Source organism: Anabas testudineus, chromosome 6 (assembly GCF_900324465.2).
Source record: "Anabas testudineus chromosome 6, fAnaTes1.2, whole genome shotgun sequence".
Classification (NCBI taxonomy): domain Eukaryota; kingdom Metazoa; phylum Chordata; class Actinopteri; order Anabantiformes; family Anabantidae; genus Anabas; species Anabas testudineus.
In genome coordinates, this window is record NC_046615.1 from 19,966,944 (window position 1) to 19,984,967 (window position 18,024).

General features: G+C 41.0%; 1 protein-coding gene across 8 annotated transcripts in view; it reads left to right on the forward strand.

Annotated features, from left to right (window-relative positions):
* LOC113165503 (unconventional myosin-IXAa-like) overlaps positions 1-18,024 on the forward strand; it is a 108,513-nt gene that overhangs the window by 78,838 nt on the left and 11,651 nt on the right. For all 8 annotated transcript variants that reach the window (XM_026365062.1, XM_026365064.1, XM_026365066.1 and 5 more), the window contains 15 exons: positions 6,044-6,165; positions 7,698-7,839; positions 9,464-9,659; positions 10,251-10,370; positions 11,906-11,981; positions 12,242-12,385; positions 13,022-13,061; positions 13,174-13,296; positions 13,534-13,614; positions 13,715-13,825; positions 14,301-14,423; positions 14,516-14,665; positions 15,548-15,849; positions 16,160-17,353; positions 17,490-17,574. In XM_026365062.1, the coding sequence (XP_026220847.1) occupies positions 6,044-6,165; positions 7,698-7,839; positions 9,464-9,659; positions 10,251-10,370; positions 11,906-11,981; positions 12,242-12,385; positions 13,022-13,061; positions 13,174-13,296; positions 13,534-13,614; positions 13,715-13,825; positions 14,301-14,423; positions 14,516-14,665; positions 15,548-15,849; positions 16,160-17,353; positions 17,490-17,574 (3,009 nt within the window). The remainder of the gene's footprint in view (positions 1-6,043; positions 6,166-7,697; positions 7,840-9,463; positions 9,660-10,250; positions 10,371-11,905; positions 11,982-12,241; positions 12,386-13,021; positions 13,062-13,173; positions 13,297-13,533; positions 13,615-13,714; positions 13,826-14,300; positions 14,424-14,515; positions 14,666-15,547; positions 15,850-16,159; positions 17,354-17,489; positions 17,575-18,024) is intronic.

An 18,024-nucleotide genomic window follows, 5' to 3' on the forward strand; every position in this document is an offset into this window, starting at 1 on the left:
ATGATTTTTTCTAACTGGGCTCGGTTTGTTTTGGCTTTTGTATCCTCCTTTCTCTTGAATGGCCTCACTCTCTTGTTTTTTTAATTTAATTTCATCATTGTTTTCCCTCTCTTTTACACAAAAGGCTTATTACCACAGGACTAATCCCTCACCAACTATTTTATGTATTCATTATGCTCATTTATTCAGATACACACTAGCAAACCACTTCATATTCTGTGTGCAGGTTTCATTTATTTACACATCATACCCATAGAAGAAGTGAGCAAGCATTGAGAGGGGAAAAAACAGACAGAGGGAGAGAGATGAAGTTGAACTGTGTTGCAGTAGCTGTCAGCTCTCGTCCCCTTCTACCGAACCCTGATAGATTGTGGCAATTTAGCAGGCGGGCTTATCGCTGATGGCTAAACGAGGAAAGGAACAAGAAGAAAAAGAGCAACGTTCCAGTAAACAAGTGCAGTAACGTCCCTCCACCCTTAATGAGGATGACAGACTGACAATAAGCCTGCACTAATGGTTCTGTCATCCATTTCTGACAGTTAACCTCAGGCCCTACACACACATACACTACACTATACTACACACTAGAGTCAACATACCTTCACAATTAAGTAAAATTGACTTGAATCTTTGTAAACAATCAGTTATATGTATTTATTTTTTATATATTATGCTAAATCACAGCTCGATGTTGCAGCCTGTACATTACTAAGTGGTGAAAATACCTTTTTATACAATTTCAAACATATATACATTTCTATAATCATTTTTATAGTATATTTTTTACCAATAGCTCTCTAATGTTTTTTTGAAAGTAGAATTCATCACTTTCGTTTTCTGACAGCAGGTGCTCCTTGATTCTTGATTTCTCTGCTTTGACTGAACCTTTCACTTGAAGACGTGTTATGTTCTGCAGGTAACAGTCCTAGTGCTCTGAGACCCTCACCCTCGCAGTCCCTTGCCCAATATTGTTTCAGTAGAGTTTATGTTTATTATTTTTAATCAGTGGGGTCGTCCTGACATTTAGCTCCCTGCTGGTCTAGAGTTTATTTGACAGGGCAACAACTGTCATGAGGTGGAGCTGCAGGTTGGTGTAACTTCCTAATCAAGGGTTGCCAGATCTCCACTGATTTGTGTTTGTTTAAATTAGGTTGTGCAGTCCACACCTCAGACAAACCATAGATGTTATTACTTAATCTAAATGAATCACATACATACATTTTTGGTGTAAAACTATATATATTTTGGCAGATGAATAGCTCAATGAATAATTGACATAAGCTTTAAAGTTAAATGTCTCTTTTAGTTTTCAGCTCAGACCTCTGGGTTCACTGCTAAATGTTTTGTGTTGAATTAAGTGTCGTCCTGTGACGACTCAGACCCCACTCTATTCGCTAGTTTTGATGGCATGTCAGGTGCAGGTGGGCCTCTGACAGCTGTGCGAGGTTTTCTAGTGATCACTTATCCTTTTCAACTAATAAACTTGCATTAGCAAACATAACTTGCTTCTGCAAGTCTGTATGTACTAATTTGCTGACACCGCTGTACATGTGCTGCAGAACCCCAGTCTACTACACGGAGGGTAGTGATCTTACCACCACACTATCCAGCCACTTGATGTTGCTTATATAGACTGTTTTACCATATAACCTATTATAATATTCTTGACCCACATTACTCTGCACAGTAGTAGTTTAGTATATTATAGTTCTATACGGTGCTGTTTGGTTCTCTCTCCTCTCACTGCTCTCCACGCCTCCCTGGTGCTGAAATTTGCAGCATTAACATCTATTTTATTCTGTGATAAATTAATTAAACACGCTTGTTTTGACATTTAAAAAGTCAATTGTAAAAGAAAAAGAGACCTTTTATATAAAGATATGTTTAAGAATTCTTCATATACTATTTAGTATTTACTGTTTTCTCCATTCTTTTTAGAAATAAAGGAAATGTAATTGACTATAAACTGAAAAATAAAGAACAGAATATGTTGGCCTGTCATCCTGCAAACTGATTTTTACTTTCTAACTGGACTCTCTCTGTGTTACTCTTCTCTTTCCTCCGGGCTCCGTCTCAGTCAGTTGGTCTTATCAGCAGCCCGTGTTTACATTCAGAGCACCATCCAAAGCTAATAGAACCGCACCGACCACAGCCCTCAGCTGGGTGGAGGAGGGGTGTGTGAGGACTCTCCAGTCCAGTGTTTATACTCAACATGCCAATTGGTGCTTGATTTCTCTTTTGTGTGGGAACGGTATATGAATGAGAGAAAACACACAGCAGCCACCGCCTTAGGCAAACGAAGCTTGTATCATGTTTAACTCGTGAGATATCCTACTGACTTCTTAGAGAAATAAAAGACGTGTCCAGGTGAACTACCCTCTTATTCCATTGAATTTCTTAATACACTAAGAGCTGCAGTATTTTAACTGTCATGTTGATAAAGTGGCTGTTGATTATTAAGACATGGGAAAATCAAAGTGGACACTTTGATGCAGATTTTCCGAACTCCTCGCCCTTATTCCGATCAAACCGCCCAGCTCATTCCTTGACATCATTCCTGTGAGTCATGCTGATCGACAGTCCCAGTTGCAGGACCACAAAAAGCTAAATCCACTTAAGGAGCATGTTTAATGTCGGCACAGAAAGCTTTTTCTCCTTCTTCTTCTTCTTTTTTTCAAATCTGTCTTCATCAGTTTGTACATCTCTTTCTGTCAGTGCTTTAAAAACCACCAGAACCTGCTGATTACACCACTGTTCCTCCAGTGTGCTCGGTGAAAACACTCTGCTGTCATAACAAGAGAGCCGGGCGCTGAGGGAGGGAGAAGCACATAGAAAGAAAACAGAGATAGCAGAAGAGATGGAGAATTACACACACGAACACACACACAGCCTCCCTCACCTCTACAACAGGGCACTTGGCCAAACACAGTTCATGCTCGAATGCTGCACTGCATTACACAGCAGAAAACAGACACTGAGCTGACTTAATGGTCGGAGAGATGGCCACAAATCCTGACTAACCTCATCAACCACAATAGAAGTCCCTGGTTTCACATAACAGCAGGAAGTTGTAATGCTTTTAGTGCTCGCAGATTGGTTTAAGTCTGGAGCTTTTACATCTGTGTCTATTTTATGTCCCAGTGTCTGACTCCCTGTATCAGAACAACATACACCAACAACTTCACTCACACATTGTAGTTTCAGTATAGACTGAAACAGCTCACATCTTATTTTTCAAAAGTGTTTAAGCTGAAAATGTTCATAGTACTGAAAACAGTAATTTCACATTGACAAACTCAGACTTTCACTGTTCGATGCAGCAGATTGCTGCACTGTAGAACCAGTGATCGACTTAATTTTAGCTGATTTTGATCCTGTAAAATATGCCTAGATCAGCACCGATACCACCACTTAGTATTGACCTGGGGCATTTCTATATTTTATTAAAAGGAGCTGATATTTAGGATTCACAGCACACAAGCTGATCAGCTTTTTCAGGCAGTAAAAATATTATATTTCTACTTTGAGAGCTCTTTGAGAGACAATGATTGTCCATTATGATCTGCTATGCGGGTAGTCACATCTTTGATCTTGTTGCAACACATTTCCCATTTTCCATATCACCCCATAGTTATAGTTAGTTTAGTTCAGACAGTAGTAGCTACACTCCTGCTCCATCACATTCACACCTGAGGGCACTTTGAAGTGATCAGTCAATCTGACGTGCATGTTTTAGGACTGAGGATGTTTAATTATGAAGCACCAGTGAAATTCTGCTGTTCAGTCGAACCGTAGCAGATACCACCTCTGCGTGTTTCACATACTGAGTCACAGCTCTGTAGTCCACGTGTGCTGGGCCGAGCTGTTTATGTAAATATGCATAAAATGGCTGATGAGTACTTGTTTATCTCTTTATCTGTGTGCCTGCATCTAATCATCGTTCTCGCTCTCTGAGTCAACACACGTTTGCAAACTCAGACACAGACACAACAAATTTAGGCGGATGAACTGAGTCAGTCATTGGCTGGTGCGCAGCTTGATGAGATTTAAACAAAAGCACACACGTGCCACTCCTTCATGGCTCTGTTTTTGTTTTTGCATGCTCCATCACAACCTCTGAATGAAACCAAACACGGCACATGTTCTGAATGCCTCATCAGTGATTCAGCTGCCTAAACAGACGGTGTCGGGGTAGACGTATCACACATGTAAAAGTATGTTCCAGAGCTGCTTTGAATGCTTTGAATTGCAGAGCACGTGTTGCACTGTCAAAACTGCTATAGATACATACAACACCGTACAAGTGAACAAATATGTTTGAATATTGAGTTGAGACTATTTGACAGTCTGATAAGATGAATCCTGACACCTTGAGGAGGGAGATTTACAGTAGCTTTATCTGTCCTATTTGTGTATTTTGTGTATAAAGTTTATTTGGTTTTTTTTTTCTTTCTCCACCATTTTTGGTAAGCTAGCCAGGCCCTGATGCATGAAAGCAGGCCCAAATCATGATGTTTCCTCCACCATACATTAGGATGATGTTTTCAGGATGATATGCTGTGCCCTTTTTATGCCAGATGTAGTGTTGTGAGTTGTTTCCAAAAGGTTGAATATAGTTTCATCAGTCCAATACTGCTGTGGAGTGTCGATGTGCTCTTTGGAAATGTCCTTTTTAGTAGCAGCAGCTTCCTTTGTGGTGTCCTGCCTTAGACACCCTGCTTTTTCAGTGTCACCCACTGTAGACTCATGAACACAGATGTTAGCCAGTTCCAATGATGCCTTCAAATCTTTGGCTGTCACTCAGGGTTGCTTCTTTACCGTATTGATGAGTGTTTGTTGTGCTCTTGGGGTAGCTCTGCTTTTTCCACTAGCACTATGAAGTTTGTTATGGTTGTTCTTAATAATAAAATCTGAATGTCTTTGGTGTTATTAGTTTAGGCACATTATATTTGTTAATACTTGTGACTTAGATGAAGATCAGATCACATTTTATGACAAATTAAAGCAGAAAACATGATATTCCAAAAGGTTCACATACTTTATCTTGCCACTGTAAGTGTAAACGGATGGGAAAATGTACTAAGCACATTCATCTTTCTCTGAGAAGCGTTTTTTTCAGTGTTGCACACACAATGTGAGCTATTCCAGGAGGCAGAGGGCCATAAACATTTCTCCACACACTCCAAGGGGGATAAAACCTCATGTTTGTTATAACCCAACTGCTTTTCATCTTTTAGCAGGGCTCTAAGAATTACCATCATGTTGTTCTTTGCGTTTTGTGGTATTAGACCATAGAATCTAGGTACTGATAAAAGCTCTTAAATCATTATTGGTTATTGATTTACTTGATACAAGTCCCTCCTTGTTTTCTTCTATTTTTGCTCATGCTCACTGCTTTGTTAGTGCCGACCTTGAAGATTTAGAGTTGCATGTGTTTAGGGAAGGTTTGCTGAGTGTGCAGCCGTCTGACAATAAGATGCACTGTGATCTGCGAGTTATTGGAGCAGCAACTGTTTACAAACCTTGCTCAAATGTCCTGTAGCTCGGCAGTAGTTTTCCAAAGAGCAGGGAAGATGAACCACTTTTTCCACTTTTCATCCCAACTGGAAGAGGGATTGTAATTGGTGCTTCTCACTGGTTTCTCCCTCAGGAGTATTTAGGGGCTACGGGTCATAAACCTCAGCTGTCCCTGGCCTCTGGGGGCACATAGATGTAACCAACCTACTGTGGTTTTACTGACAACCAACGAGCAGCCAGGTGCTTTCGTATTAGAGATGCAGGTTTTTAGTGCTGTGAAATCATTGCATGGACATTTTGGTCTAATGAGGATTATGTATTATAAAGTATTATAAATTCTATCACAAATATCCTCAAGCTGTTGCTGCTGTGGGACAAACCATAGATGTAAATTACATTGCTGTTCTACTAAGACTTTGTTTATTTCTGAAAAGAGATGATGTAAAGAAATGTTAAGCAAGGCCAGTGAAGTCAGTGCAATCGTGTATTTACTGACCTCTTCTTTCCTCTCCGGTCTCTCCTGCAGGAAGAGTACAGGGCAGAAGGCATCACCTGGCACAACATCGAGTACAGCGACAACAGTGGCTGCATCAATCTCATCAGCAAGAAACCCACAGCTCTCTTCCACCTGCTAGACGAGGAGTGCAAGTACGCCACCTGCAGCACAGTCAATAATTTAAGCAACAATTAGTCAGGGTCAGGGTTAAATTTGGTCAAACATAAAACCTAGGAGTTGGGGGCACATACATAACAGTTGCTTTATACATAACATGTTTATTAAACTTAAGCCACAATCTATCTCTGCTTAAGTGGAGTCACACTTGGGTCTGTGGTTGCTCAGTCCTGCATATTACACACCTACCATCCTCCTCCTCAACCTCTTTGTATCCTGTTTCTGTTAATAACGATGGTGCTTCATTAATCCAAAAAAGTATGTTGCATCAGAAGATAATTATAATATGAATATGATTTGCTACAAATCTCACTTGCAGTTTAGTTGCCTGAGAGGACGAATGCTAATGTTATTGTTGTTTTAGATCCAAATACAAACTGCTCCCTGTGCAGGCAGTTTGCTCAATAGCTTGAATGATACCAATGCAGAGACTCTTACCAGGACTTAGCTGGTTTCCCTTCGCGCAGTCGATTGTAAAATTCTCTCCTCCTGCAGTTCAGCAGGCTGTCACACATCTTTCTCCTCCACAAATCAAATCCAGCCCTCTCTCTCGCCCCCCCCTTGAATAAAAACACATCAGGCGTTACACACACAGCCGTATTTATCCGAGTTAGCTGTCATCTTGTTTGCCACTTAGTGTAGCGGATTCATCTGGATCTAATAATGCCTGGAATAGACCGAATGGTGTGTGAATGCTTGCGTGGACAATGTATCGCTATTGGAGAATTAGGGTCAAAAGGGGGATCACAAAGATAATAAATGAAGGGGGACAGGACCCCTTCTGGGGTTTAAGCTGTCGCAGTGAGGAGCTTCATGCTAAACGATTATACAGAAAGCAAGAAAGACGCTTAGAGATCTCATCATTCACAGTCAGTGAGGCTTGTGGGGCTTCGGGGGCCGCCAGAGAAGTGGATTAGGTTACTGCAGGATAAAAGGTGAGACTGGTGGTTCATTTGTACGGTAACAGCATCAAGCTTTAAGACCCTTGTGGATATAGTACTTGAGCCAGCAGTGTGTTACGGAGGTGCTGTGAGGAGAGGTTTAGATAATATAAAAGATCCCTTTAAGAGTCTTGATCCAGCCCTTTGAGGTCAGTGGTAAATGGGTAAAATGTCCATGAAGCAAAAGTAAAAACACCAAACAAGAATGTGCATGTAGAGCCACTATACCTTTGGTTAAATCTGAGCTGCACCGCAGAGTTTGTGGCAGACGTTGAATCTGAGAGGGTTAGGGGAATGGAATTAGAGAAAAGCACGATGCTGTTGAGAAATGCAGTGCATGATGATCAGCTGCTGCAGTGGGAAAAACAGACATTTATTTAATAGAATAGTTGGTTGCTGTCTTGGAGAGACACAAACAACTCTTTCCTATGCATGTATGTATGTATGTACAGTGTTAGTACTTGGCTTATGCACAAAATCAGATTTATCCACATTAGATTTAAAGTTTTGATGCTGCCGTGCTTTGTGCTCTGAACTTGTGCCTGATTAAATCCCTGTTTCTCTAGTTTCCCTCAGGCTTCCAATCAGACCTTGCTGGACAAGTTCAAGCGTCAGCATGAAGGAAACAGCTACATCGAGTTCCCCGCTGTCATGGAGCCAGCCTTCATCATCAGCCACTACGCTGGTAAAGTCAAGTACGGAGTCAAGGTGAGACGTGTGCTGTATGTGGCGAAATGTGTTGTTTAAATAACTTAATCAAGCCAAACACAAATACCATTTTCTCACTGATGCCGATACTTTATTTGTTCTTACCTGATGTGAACCAGTGACGTTTGGCATGCTACCTTTAAAAATGTAGCTAATAAATATTCAGTCTTTTATCTAATTGACTAATTAGCTAATAGATTAATGAATGCAGTTGAGTACTGGTTGCTTTCTGGGTGCCTGGTTGTACAGTGAACAGATATGTTGGGAATTAAAGGGACTTAATACATTTTTTTAACAACCCAACCAACTCAAAATCAGTTGGATAATGAAGTCATTTTTGGACTTTAATAGAAGAATTATAATGAATATCTACTGTTGTCCGTTGTGTCTTCCAGTGGGCGAATGAATAGAGAAAAATTTCCGTCACCACTACAGTTTTTCTTTGGCTTACTAAACTGTTCCTAATACCATAGTTTGTGTTTCACAAACACAGATTTCGGGCTGTTTAAAATATATATTTTAGCTTTCCCGACTTTTTAAACAGCCATTTTCTTCTTGGTCACAATAAGTAGATAGATAAAGGATGGTGTGAAGCCCCGTGTGCATCATTATTGAATCTACAATGAAAGTTTGAGCTAAATACCTCAACTGTCAGCTCCAAACAACTATTCTGTCTGTTATGAAAGTATAAAATTCTTGCTCTGAACAGGAGAGAAAGGAGCTTCTTCTCACTTCGCTCGAACCTTTATGAATCCTGAAAGTCTGCAGCAGACTCACTTGGTGTTCTGTCGACTTATGTTTCCAGCTAAATCTAATTTTCTGTTCACCTCCCAGCTGCGTTTTGATAAAAAGCACATGTGCTGGAATGGGTCAAGCGTATTGTTGTTCAAGTGTATAATATAAATCCATAACAGTTGGCTATCGTGGATGTGGAGCGGTCTCCCGTACGCGCTGAGAGCCAAAGAGTTGTTTGGCGAGATCCATAGTTGTGAAATATGTCGAACGTTGGCTCGAGAGTCAACGTGCAGCTGAATCATATCATATGAAGAGAGTGTACTGTATGTTTAATGGTTTATAGTTCATGGATCTGTTATCACACTGCGGCATCAGTCAAAATATTTACACACACATACACAGATGGTGGTTTCTGCATTTATATGCATGAGACTGATTTTCTTTACTTCAATTTAAACGTAAAGAAATGGAACACGTCTACATTTATTGCATTTTTGGGGTTTCTATAATCGGTTTGCTTTAAATATGATCATTCATTTCATTTCAAACCTAGAGATTAAAGGAACAGCTATGATCTAATTCCTGTCTATACTGTATATTTGATATGAAACTAGAACCAGCAGCCAGTTAGTTTATGAGGGAGGGAGGAGAGGGCTCAATATTCAACCTGTTCTCATCTGTTTAAGCTGTACAAACTGTAAAAATTACAAGTTTAATATGGGGTAATGTGCTGGACCAGATGTAGATCTGTGCAGAAATGACACCACCCAGCACAAAACGATAGCTTCTACTCGTGTCTGTTGTGATATTTGTGCTCAATGTTTAGTTTAGTGTTTATTTTTTTAAATCACTGATGAACTTATTGAACACGTGCCTTTGATTCATTCAGGACTTCAGGGAGAAGAACACTGACCACATGCGTCCCGACATCGTGGCCTTGCTGAAGAGCAGCAAGAACGCCTTCATCTGTGGCCTGATGGGAATCGACCCTGTGGCGACTTTCCGTTGGGCTGTGCTGCGAGCGTACTTTAGAGCCATGGTGGCTTTCAGGGAGGCCGGCCGCAGACACACACACAAAAAAACAGGTAAGGACAGGTCTTTGAGGCAGAATAGGGCAGCAGCATGAAGGGTAAAGACACACATGTGAGTTATCCTGCGTCTTGTAATTATAAAGAATGCAAGGTTGCAGCAGGTAACAACAATTGTGCTCCATATGATGTTTCTCCACTGCTTATACACCACTGGATGATCTTATTATCTATATATGTGAGCTGGGACGGCTAAATTCCTGTTTTAAGAGCAGGAGGGTTTGTTTGCTGCTGTTGAGGATGAAGAAGAGGAAGGGTGTTTATCCTCACAAACTGGGAGGATCGTTACAGTTCAGAGTGTTGGAAAATGTCACCACGGCCTTATCTCTGGGAGTTTTTGTGTCTTTATTCCTTTCTTGGAGAATTCCCTCTTTAATTCTTATCTGCCTCACCCTCCTTTTGTTTTGTTATTGTCCATGTGCTTTCTGTCTCATCTTTCTAAATTCAGCTTCTTTCAGCCCCTTTTTATCTCTTATTTCCTTTGTTTGAGGTATTAAAAGGATTTCTTCTTCACAATCTTAAATAGAAATGCTTCACTGCAAAACATTAAGTCTACTCTTCTCTTTTATTTGCTGTGATTTTCCAAAGGTAATGATGCAGCAGTTCCTTGTGCCGTTGTCAAAACTGTTGACAGCTTCAGTTTCCTCCACCATCCGGTTCACCAGAGGAGCCTTGAGATCCTTCAAAGATGCAAAGATGAGAAATACAGTAAGTAACTCAAAATATGCCTCTCTCATCTTTTGTTTTTTAATCATCATCATCATTTAGGTGTTCGGTGCTGTCAGCTGATCATAAACAGGCACCTCAGAAAACACTTATAGAAACTGACTTGTGTTTAGCCACAGTCACAGTCATTCAAAGTAACCAATAGTGAAATCAACTGAATGACATTTTCTGATGAAACTCTTCACATCATATCATCACAGCAGCATTTTAAAGGTGCTACATGTCACAGGACTTTGTAATTAAATAGTCGGCAAAGCTCCCATTTCCTATTTCTACCATCAGAAGCTCCTCAGTCAGCTCACCATAATCAAAGAGGTCTGTTCAAGGTCAAGTTGAGAATAATGAAATAGACTTGTTTTATTACAGCTGTTAATATATTCTGGAAATCAGATGGGGGTTTTTCTGACTCACCCAGTCTAGGAGCAAATCCCCATAACCAGGAATATACCCACGCATGAGTGATCAGAGACATGAATCAGTCCCATGATGATCCCTACTTTTAATAACACCCACAGATTTTCTGCTTATTGTTTATCACTCGTTTTACCACTGAGTCCACTGGTAATCATGTGTGCGGCATATTTCTGTGGTTCTGTGTCTTGTTGTGTCATCTAACATCCAGTCTGTAGGTCACATCTCTTTATATGGTAAAGCAACACTTTGGTTTCATGTGTGTAGCTCCAGATTATTAAGAACATTTCCATGTAAATACCCTCAAGGTCCATCTGTCAAGGAAAACACAGCTACTACACATGAAAATCAGTGTTTTAGTCATGATTAGTATCGTCCAGCCTGTAAAAACAGGAATGAGTCCCCTTTGAAGTCACCACACGTTATCTTTTAGTTTGGAAAAGGAAGTTGAAATTCGGTGTTAGGTTTAAAAACATGGGGATTTACCAGACGTAGTTTCTACCAAAAAAGAAAAACACTAATGGGTACTTTTTTGCATTATGGAAAATTAAGCATGATGGAAGCTGAAATATTTAAATGTCTGCCACATCAAATGGAGCCATTCTCCTAAATCTGCCTCCTTCTGATTTCCCAACTTAATAAAAGTACAATACAAGAAATACAACATAAAACCTGATAACAAAAGTCAACGCTGAATTTGTGAAACAAGTAATTGCATTGTAAAATTAAAAACTTTAACAAGAAAAAACCTCAGGCTCTTTAGTAGGTTGTTAGTATCTGTGGAGGCATGTTCCAGTGAAGAAAATACCAAAATCTCACGCACACATATAAAACTTGATGCTGAAAAGAAGAAACATACTGTAAAGCCGGTGTAGGGAAAACACCAGTCCAGCAGGATAAAAGATTAATGAGGAATTGAGGGAGATTATGGTTGAAATGCAGCATGTCCGTGATGAAGGCAGCTGGTGGAGTTTGGAGAGTTAGAGTAAGAAAATGTTGTGGAGACTAAAGTGTTGGCTTGCAAGAAGAAAGGAGCGACTGAGACACAGATCAGAACAGTTTAGATAAATCCAGCGAGCTCTGAATCTTCACCTGCCTCTGTCCAGGTATCACGAGGAAGAACCCCCGAACACCGTTGTCAGATCTTCAAGGCACCAACGCCCTGAATGAGAAAGCCAGCTGGTGAGTAAAAGACAGTTACAACAAGTTACAGCCTGGACTGAGACTAAAAGTTGGGACTTACCCATAACCATATATTCATATAGGTTACCCACAGTGTTTAGTTATGTTGTTAGTTATGTATATTTTCCTAACCAAGACACTTTCTCACAGGCACAGGTGCTTAGTATACACTATATGCCTGATAGAGTCAAGGACAGAGAACACTAGAACCTTTTGCCTGCAGTAAAAAAAATAATTACTTTCCTCCCCATCGCCTGTAGGGATGGCTGTGGTGTTGGATGTAATGGTCGTAGCTCCAGGTCGGGTCGCCTCTCCTCGATGGGAAGTCCCGCCCTGGAAGAAGAAGGAATATTCCTCAACTCGGGCAACAGCAAGCTCCTAGAGAGAGCTCAGAGTATCCTACTGTGAGTGAGACACACACACACTAAATTAAACTCTGCCTCTTCAACCAAAACCTCTGAACGAAGAGTGTTAATATTCCTTGTTTGAAAAATTCAAAATGAACAAATGGAGACATTTGATTACCAAACATAGACACATAATGACCACAAACAGATGTAAAATGACCAAAAATAGAAGCAAATTGTCCATAAACTGTTGAAATTTACCAATAAGATCCACATGGTGACCAAACACAGACACATAATAACAACAAAGAGATGAAAAATGACCAAAAATAGAAACAAAATGAGCACAAAAAGTTGGAAAAGGAGACACACGATGGCCAAACGTAGACATATAATAACAACAAGGAGATGAAATAATTTAGAGAGATTAGAAATAACTGACTGTCTCTATCCGTCTGGGGGTCCTGAATACGAGGGTCTGGGGTGCAATTTCTCCTAACTGCGCCCCCAGGCTCTCATAATTCGTCCATGTTAATAAGCTGATGCAGGAAGTGGAAATGTGTGTCAGTGTATCTTACCAAGCTTAACTTTCATTTCCTGTAATGGACATTTTTAAGTGAATTAACTTTGCTTCATCTTCCATGAATGTTGCGTTCACTGTCTGCTAATGAAAATACTATTTCTCACTTTTAGGAGAAACAGGAACTGTAAAAGCAAGCCAACCCTTCCTAAGGTAAGAAACAAGTAGGACAAAGCAGACAACATCATCAGAAACAAGGACACGGTATTTTATTTAAGAGGCTAAAACACAGGATCCGGTGTATTATGTGGTTTTGTTTGAGCAGCACTTGTTGGACGTGAAGTCTCTGCGCTACCTGAGTAGTGTGACGCTCCACGACCGCATCACCAAGTCTCTGCTTCACCTGCACAAGAAGAAGAAGCCGCCCAGCATCAGTGCACAGTTCCAGGTCAGTGCTGCCGCCGCCCTCTGCTGGAAAAGTTTACAAATTACAACAACATTGATAACAGCAGATTGAAAATGTGCAAGTGTAAGAATAATAAAGATATAGTTTTAAGATAAAATACATAATGTTGGCAATAAAGTATGACTGTAAACTGAATTACCACGAGACAGGTGCTTTATTATGGGAAATTTCTCGTATTATTATTACATGAGGATGTGGTGTTGTTGTTTGTGTTTGTAGGCTTCCCTCAATAAGCTGATGGAGACTCTTAATCAATCGGAGCCGTACTTTGTCAAGTGTATTCGATCCAATGCTGAGAAGGTAAATTCCGCTGCAGGAGAGTCATCACCTACATCTCATAATGATCAGCTGCAGGTTTCAGTTTTGTTGTGTTTACTCTTTCCCCTTGTGTCTTGCCCAGCTGCCGCTGCGTTTCAATGACAGTCTGGTGCTCAGACAGCTCAGATACACAGGTATGCTGGAAACGGTCCGGATTCGACAATCAGGATACAGCATCAAGTACACTTTCCAGGTAATCCTCTCCTGCTACCTGCTAACAGCAGCTCCACAGTTATGTTATTGGTTCCTAGAACTCAAAAGGAAAAAAAACATTAAACAGAAATATTGTTTTCTGTTTGTTATAATGGGGCTTTGCCTCTATCTTCTCTCAAATGTTAGTGTTTCATAACTTTTAGCTGTTGTTGTTGTTGGCACTGTGTGAAAAAACACTGAGCTACTGGAAACTAGTCAAATTGTTTCAAGACAAAACATCCTATGATTTTATTGTTGCACTAATATGGTAAAATTATTCGTCTTAGTTGTTTGACTAGATGTTGAGAGCCACAGTTATCAGTCTACAGTTCAGTTATTTTAATGTTATTACTGGAAATATGACTTTGAAATCGAATAGCAGGCTTTTTAAGTGCAGTGAAAAATGATTATAATCTATTTTTATTCCAACTGTTATGAAACTGATTTCTCAGTCCCACGCGTTCACTTCCTTCTAGGACTTTGTGCGACACTTTCACGTGCTGCTGCCTCGAGGCACGAGCCCAACCAAATCAGGCATCAGGGACTTTTTCAGGCAAATCCACCTGCCGCCCGCTGGGTATCAAGTGGGAAACACAATGGTATTGATTCTGGAAACCAGTTCATCACTTTCTTTGCTTTCCTATCACATTTGTTTGACAGCAGTGAATTTAACTGTTCCCGTTTGATTTAGGTGTTCTTGCGGGAGGTGGAGCGTCAGCGTCTTCAGACCCTCCTACACCAGGAAGTCCTGCGGCGAATCGTCACATTGCAGCGCCGCTTCAGGGCCGTCCTGGAGAGAAAGCACTTTGTCAGCATGAGACGATCTGCCTGTGTCGTCCAGGTGAGATGCTGCAACAGGAAGAATTTGGTCATACTGGTCCCTGTGGTCTCCTTCGTGCATCATTAATCAATTTAACAATCATGCACAGCAAAGTCTAAATAGTCTAAAGAGGCAACATAGCCTTAGACTGTTTAAACAGTAAGTGCATGAATGTTGTGCACTTACTCCAATTATACAGATACAGCCTCTGTATTAAAGATGATCAGCCTTCATGCCCCAACAACATATTCCACCTATTACTCCATCTATTATTGCTCTCATACTGTATTACTGAGTATATATTTGTCTTCTTGAGTCATTGGCTTTCATTCTTAAATGAGATTTCAACTATTTGGAGCATATCAGAACATAATAATGACATTAAAAACATATTAAAGTGTAACTCAACACCCCTTCAGATTTTCCTCTGATGGTTTAACGTCTTACCTTGTGGCAGTGATTTACTGACTTACTTAATGATCTGTGACTCCAACTTACTGTATGTGAGTGATGCATTCAGGGCACTGTTGGCATGCTTTTTTTTTGGAAGAGCTGTCCAAATCTTTATCAGAAATATAAAAAGACAGTTCAGAAACAGTGAGCATAAACCAATGAGGCAAAGGGGAGACAACTTAGTGAAAGCATCAAAGTATAAACTGTAAAGAGGTCAAGATTGTTATTTTACAAACAAAGGGAAACAAAAGTGTTTTCTCTGTGGAAATTTGCCAGAAGAAGCTGTTCTGACAAACTTAGGCTTGTGTTTAGGTTTGTGTTGATGTCATTTCTGTCTGCACCTGTCAGTAGTAGAGTCAGGAAGGAACTTATCATACATCTGAAAACCAAATGAAACTTCCAATTTTCATTACAAATAAAAATATTTTCTTTTTCTCTGTTTTTCTGCAGCGGTGGTGGCGATGCTGCCTTCTCAAACAGTCCACCATCAACTCCAGCATTGAAGAGGGGGCAGTAGTTTGTCTGCAGGCAGCCTGGAGGAGCTACAGGGAGCGAAGGAAGTTCCTGCAGTGGCGAGACTCCGCCATTATCATTCAGAGGAGCTGGAGAAACTGCCTCTGTCGCAGATCTTTAGCTGCACTAACGATTCAGTCATCCTGGAGGGGATTCAGGGAGAGAAAACGCTACTGTCAGACGTACAGGGCTGTGACGCAGCTGCAGGCGATGAGCAGGGCATACTTGGCACAGCTAAGGTGAGTGGCAGATGACTGGGTCTGTGGTTGGGGCAATTTTTGAGATTTTTTAATTCAGATTTTATATGAAATCTACTATAACTGTATTGTTATTTTTAACAAAATTTAAAGGGAGTGTGGTGCATAATTGAACAGCGATGCTTTTGTGCAGCATTTTCCCAATATAGTGAAAATATCTAAAAATAAAACCAGCGGTCAGGTCATGCTTTCAACACTTAATATACGATAATGTTCTGTATAATATGTTTCCTCCCTTACATGGAGATGGTTATTTATTATATGTATGTTTTTTCACCAACGACAACTACAGTTTCAGAGACCTGAAGGAGCAACATGAACGACAGCAGCTCAGCAGACAGCAGAGTTCACCAGCAGACATGGAGGAAGGAACCATGGAGGACGTCGCCTCTTCAGAACAGCAAAGTTACGTGGATAACATCACTGTGCAACTGTCTGAAAACTCTGAGGCTGTGTCAGTCGGCACGGACGAGACAGAAAGAGAAGATTCAGAGATAAGTAAGAGCACAGATGAGACGAGCCATAAGAACCGATCGAAACGAGAGAGCAGACGAATGAGAGAGCTGGAGCAGGCTCAGTTCAGCTTAGAGCTTCTGAAGGTCCGAAACACCAGCGTGGGCGGGCCTGTGCAAGAAGACTCTGCTCCGGACAACAGCACTTCTCAGCTGTGTGATCATCACAGACATTCACCCCGGGGATCCCCAGCTAGTCATGGAAGTTTTGAACTGCTCAATGTGGAAGACATGGACACTGAAGGCTCTGGAGGTTTTAGTTCCCAGTCGACTGCACCTCAAGAAGAACCCCAAGTGCTAGATGTTGAACTACATAAGGAGCTTAGAGATGTAAACTGTAATGAAAAGCCTGCGAAGGAGGGTCCCAGAGCAACCTTTTATATCGCTTCCGACCAAAGTCCACTTCATGAACCAAAATTTGAAAGCCCCAGCAAATCTTACAAAGAGAGAAGAGAGTCCACATCTAGAAGGCCTGTAGTGGTTTTAATCAGTATGCAGAAGGAGAGCCCTGTGGAGGAGGGGGAGCTGCTGGCAGCTCAAATAAAAGAAAAACTTTCTCAGACAGGAGCTACATCATCCACTTCTCAGATGACACCCATTGCAGGTTTGGAGGTGGGATCACAAATTGAGCAGCCCGATGGGATTTCTGCCCAGGCCAAAAGAGATGCATGTGGAGAGGACAAGTCTTCAAAAGTTCCCGCTTCATCCTCTCATGGATCAAGTCCAGAGGTATCAGGGATTCGCTCCTCAGAGGTGGGCATCCAGATCGTCCTGGAGCCAAAAGCTGCTGTCGTCTCCGGTGAGCAGGAGAAGCAGCTGATCCAGGCTGCACCGGAGGCTCCCAGCCCGGTGCTGGATACCAAACCACCGAAAGCCCAGAAGAAGAGCTCGGCTCAGACTGTGATTGTGAACATGGTGGAGAAACCCCCCAACGCTATCATCTCCCCGCCAAGACGCAAGCTGCCTTTCTCCAAGTAAGAAAAAAATAATACTGATAAAAGCTACAGTCCTGCTTTTATTATGGATTTTGGTGTGTCGTGGTTTATCTAACGTGGCCGGTGTGCATCTCAAAGCACTTGCGGTTTCTTAAAATCTGCTTCTGTGTTGCAGGTCAGACAAGGACTTGATGAACCAGGAAAGATCTCTGTCCATGTACAGAGACGACTCCAAATCTGGCGGATCCAGAAACAGAGAGGTAGGACACACACACATACACACACATACTGCCTCACATCACGTCCACACTGACGTCATTGCGATTTATCATATTTTTTACAAACCCTAGTAAACAGTACACTGTAGCTCACTGTCAAATCCCCAAAATACGTTTCACCTGGAATTGGCTGCATATGCTGCTGACACAAAGTGGGACTTTTTAATCTCAGTAGTGTCAACTGTGCCTACGAAGCATAAAGAAACAGCAGGTTTATCTAACAGGTTTATAGAGAGATAGAAAAACACAGATACAACTATTATGTGCAGGTGATAGACATGAAAAAAAAACCTATATGTAGCTTCAAATGTAGTTTTGATAAAACGTTTACAGGGATTGATTCAATCAAGTTTACCTCATAAAAGAAAATATCAGGGTCATGTAAGATTTGCTCTATTTACGTGTCACTAGTCAGTCTTTTATACTTTCAAC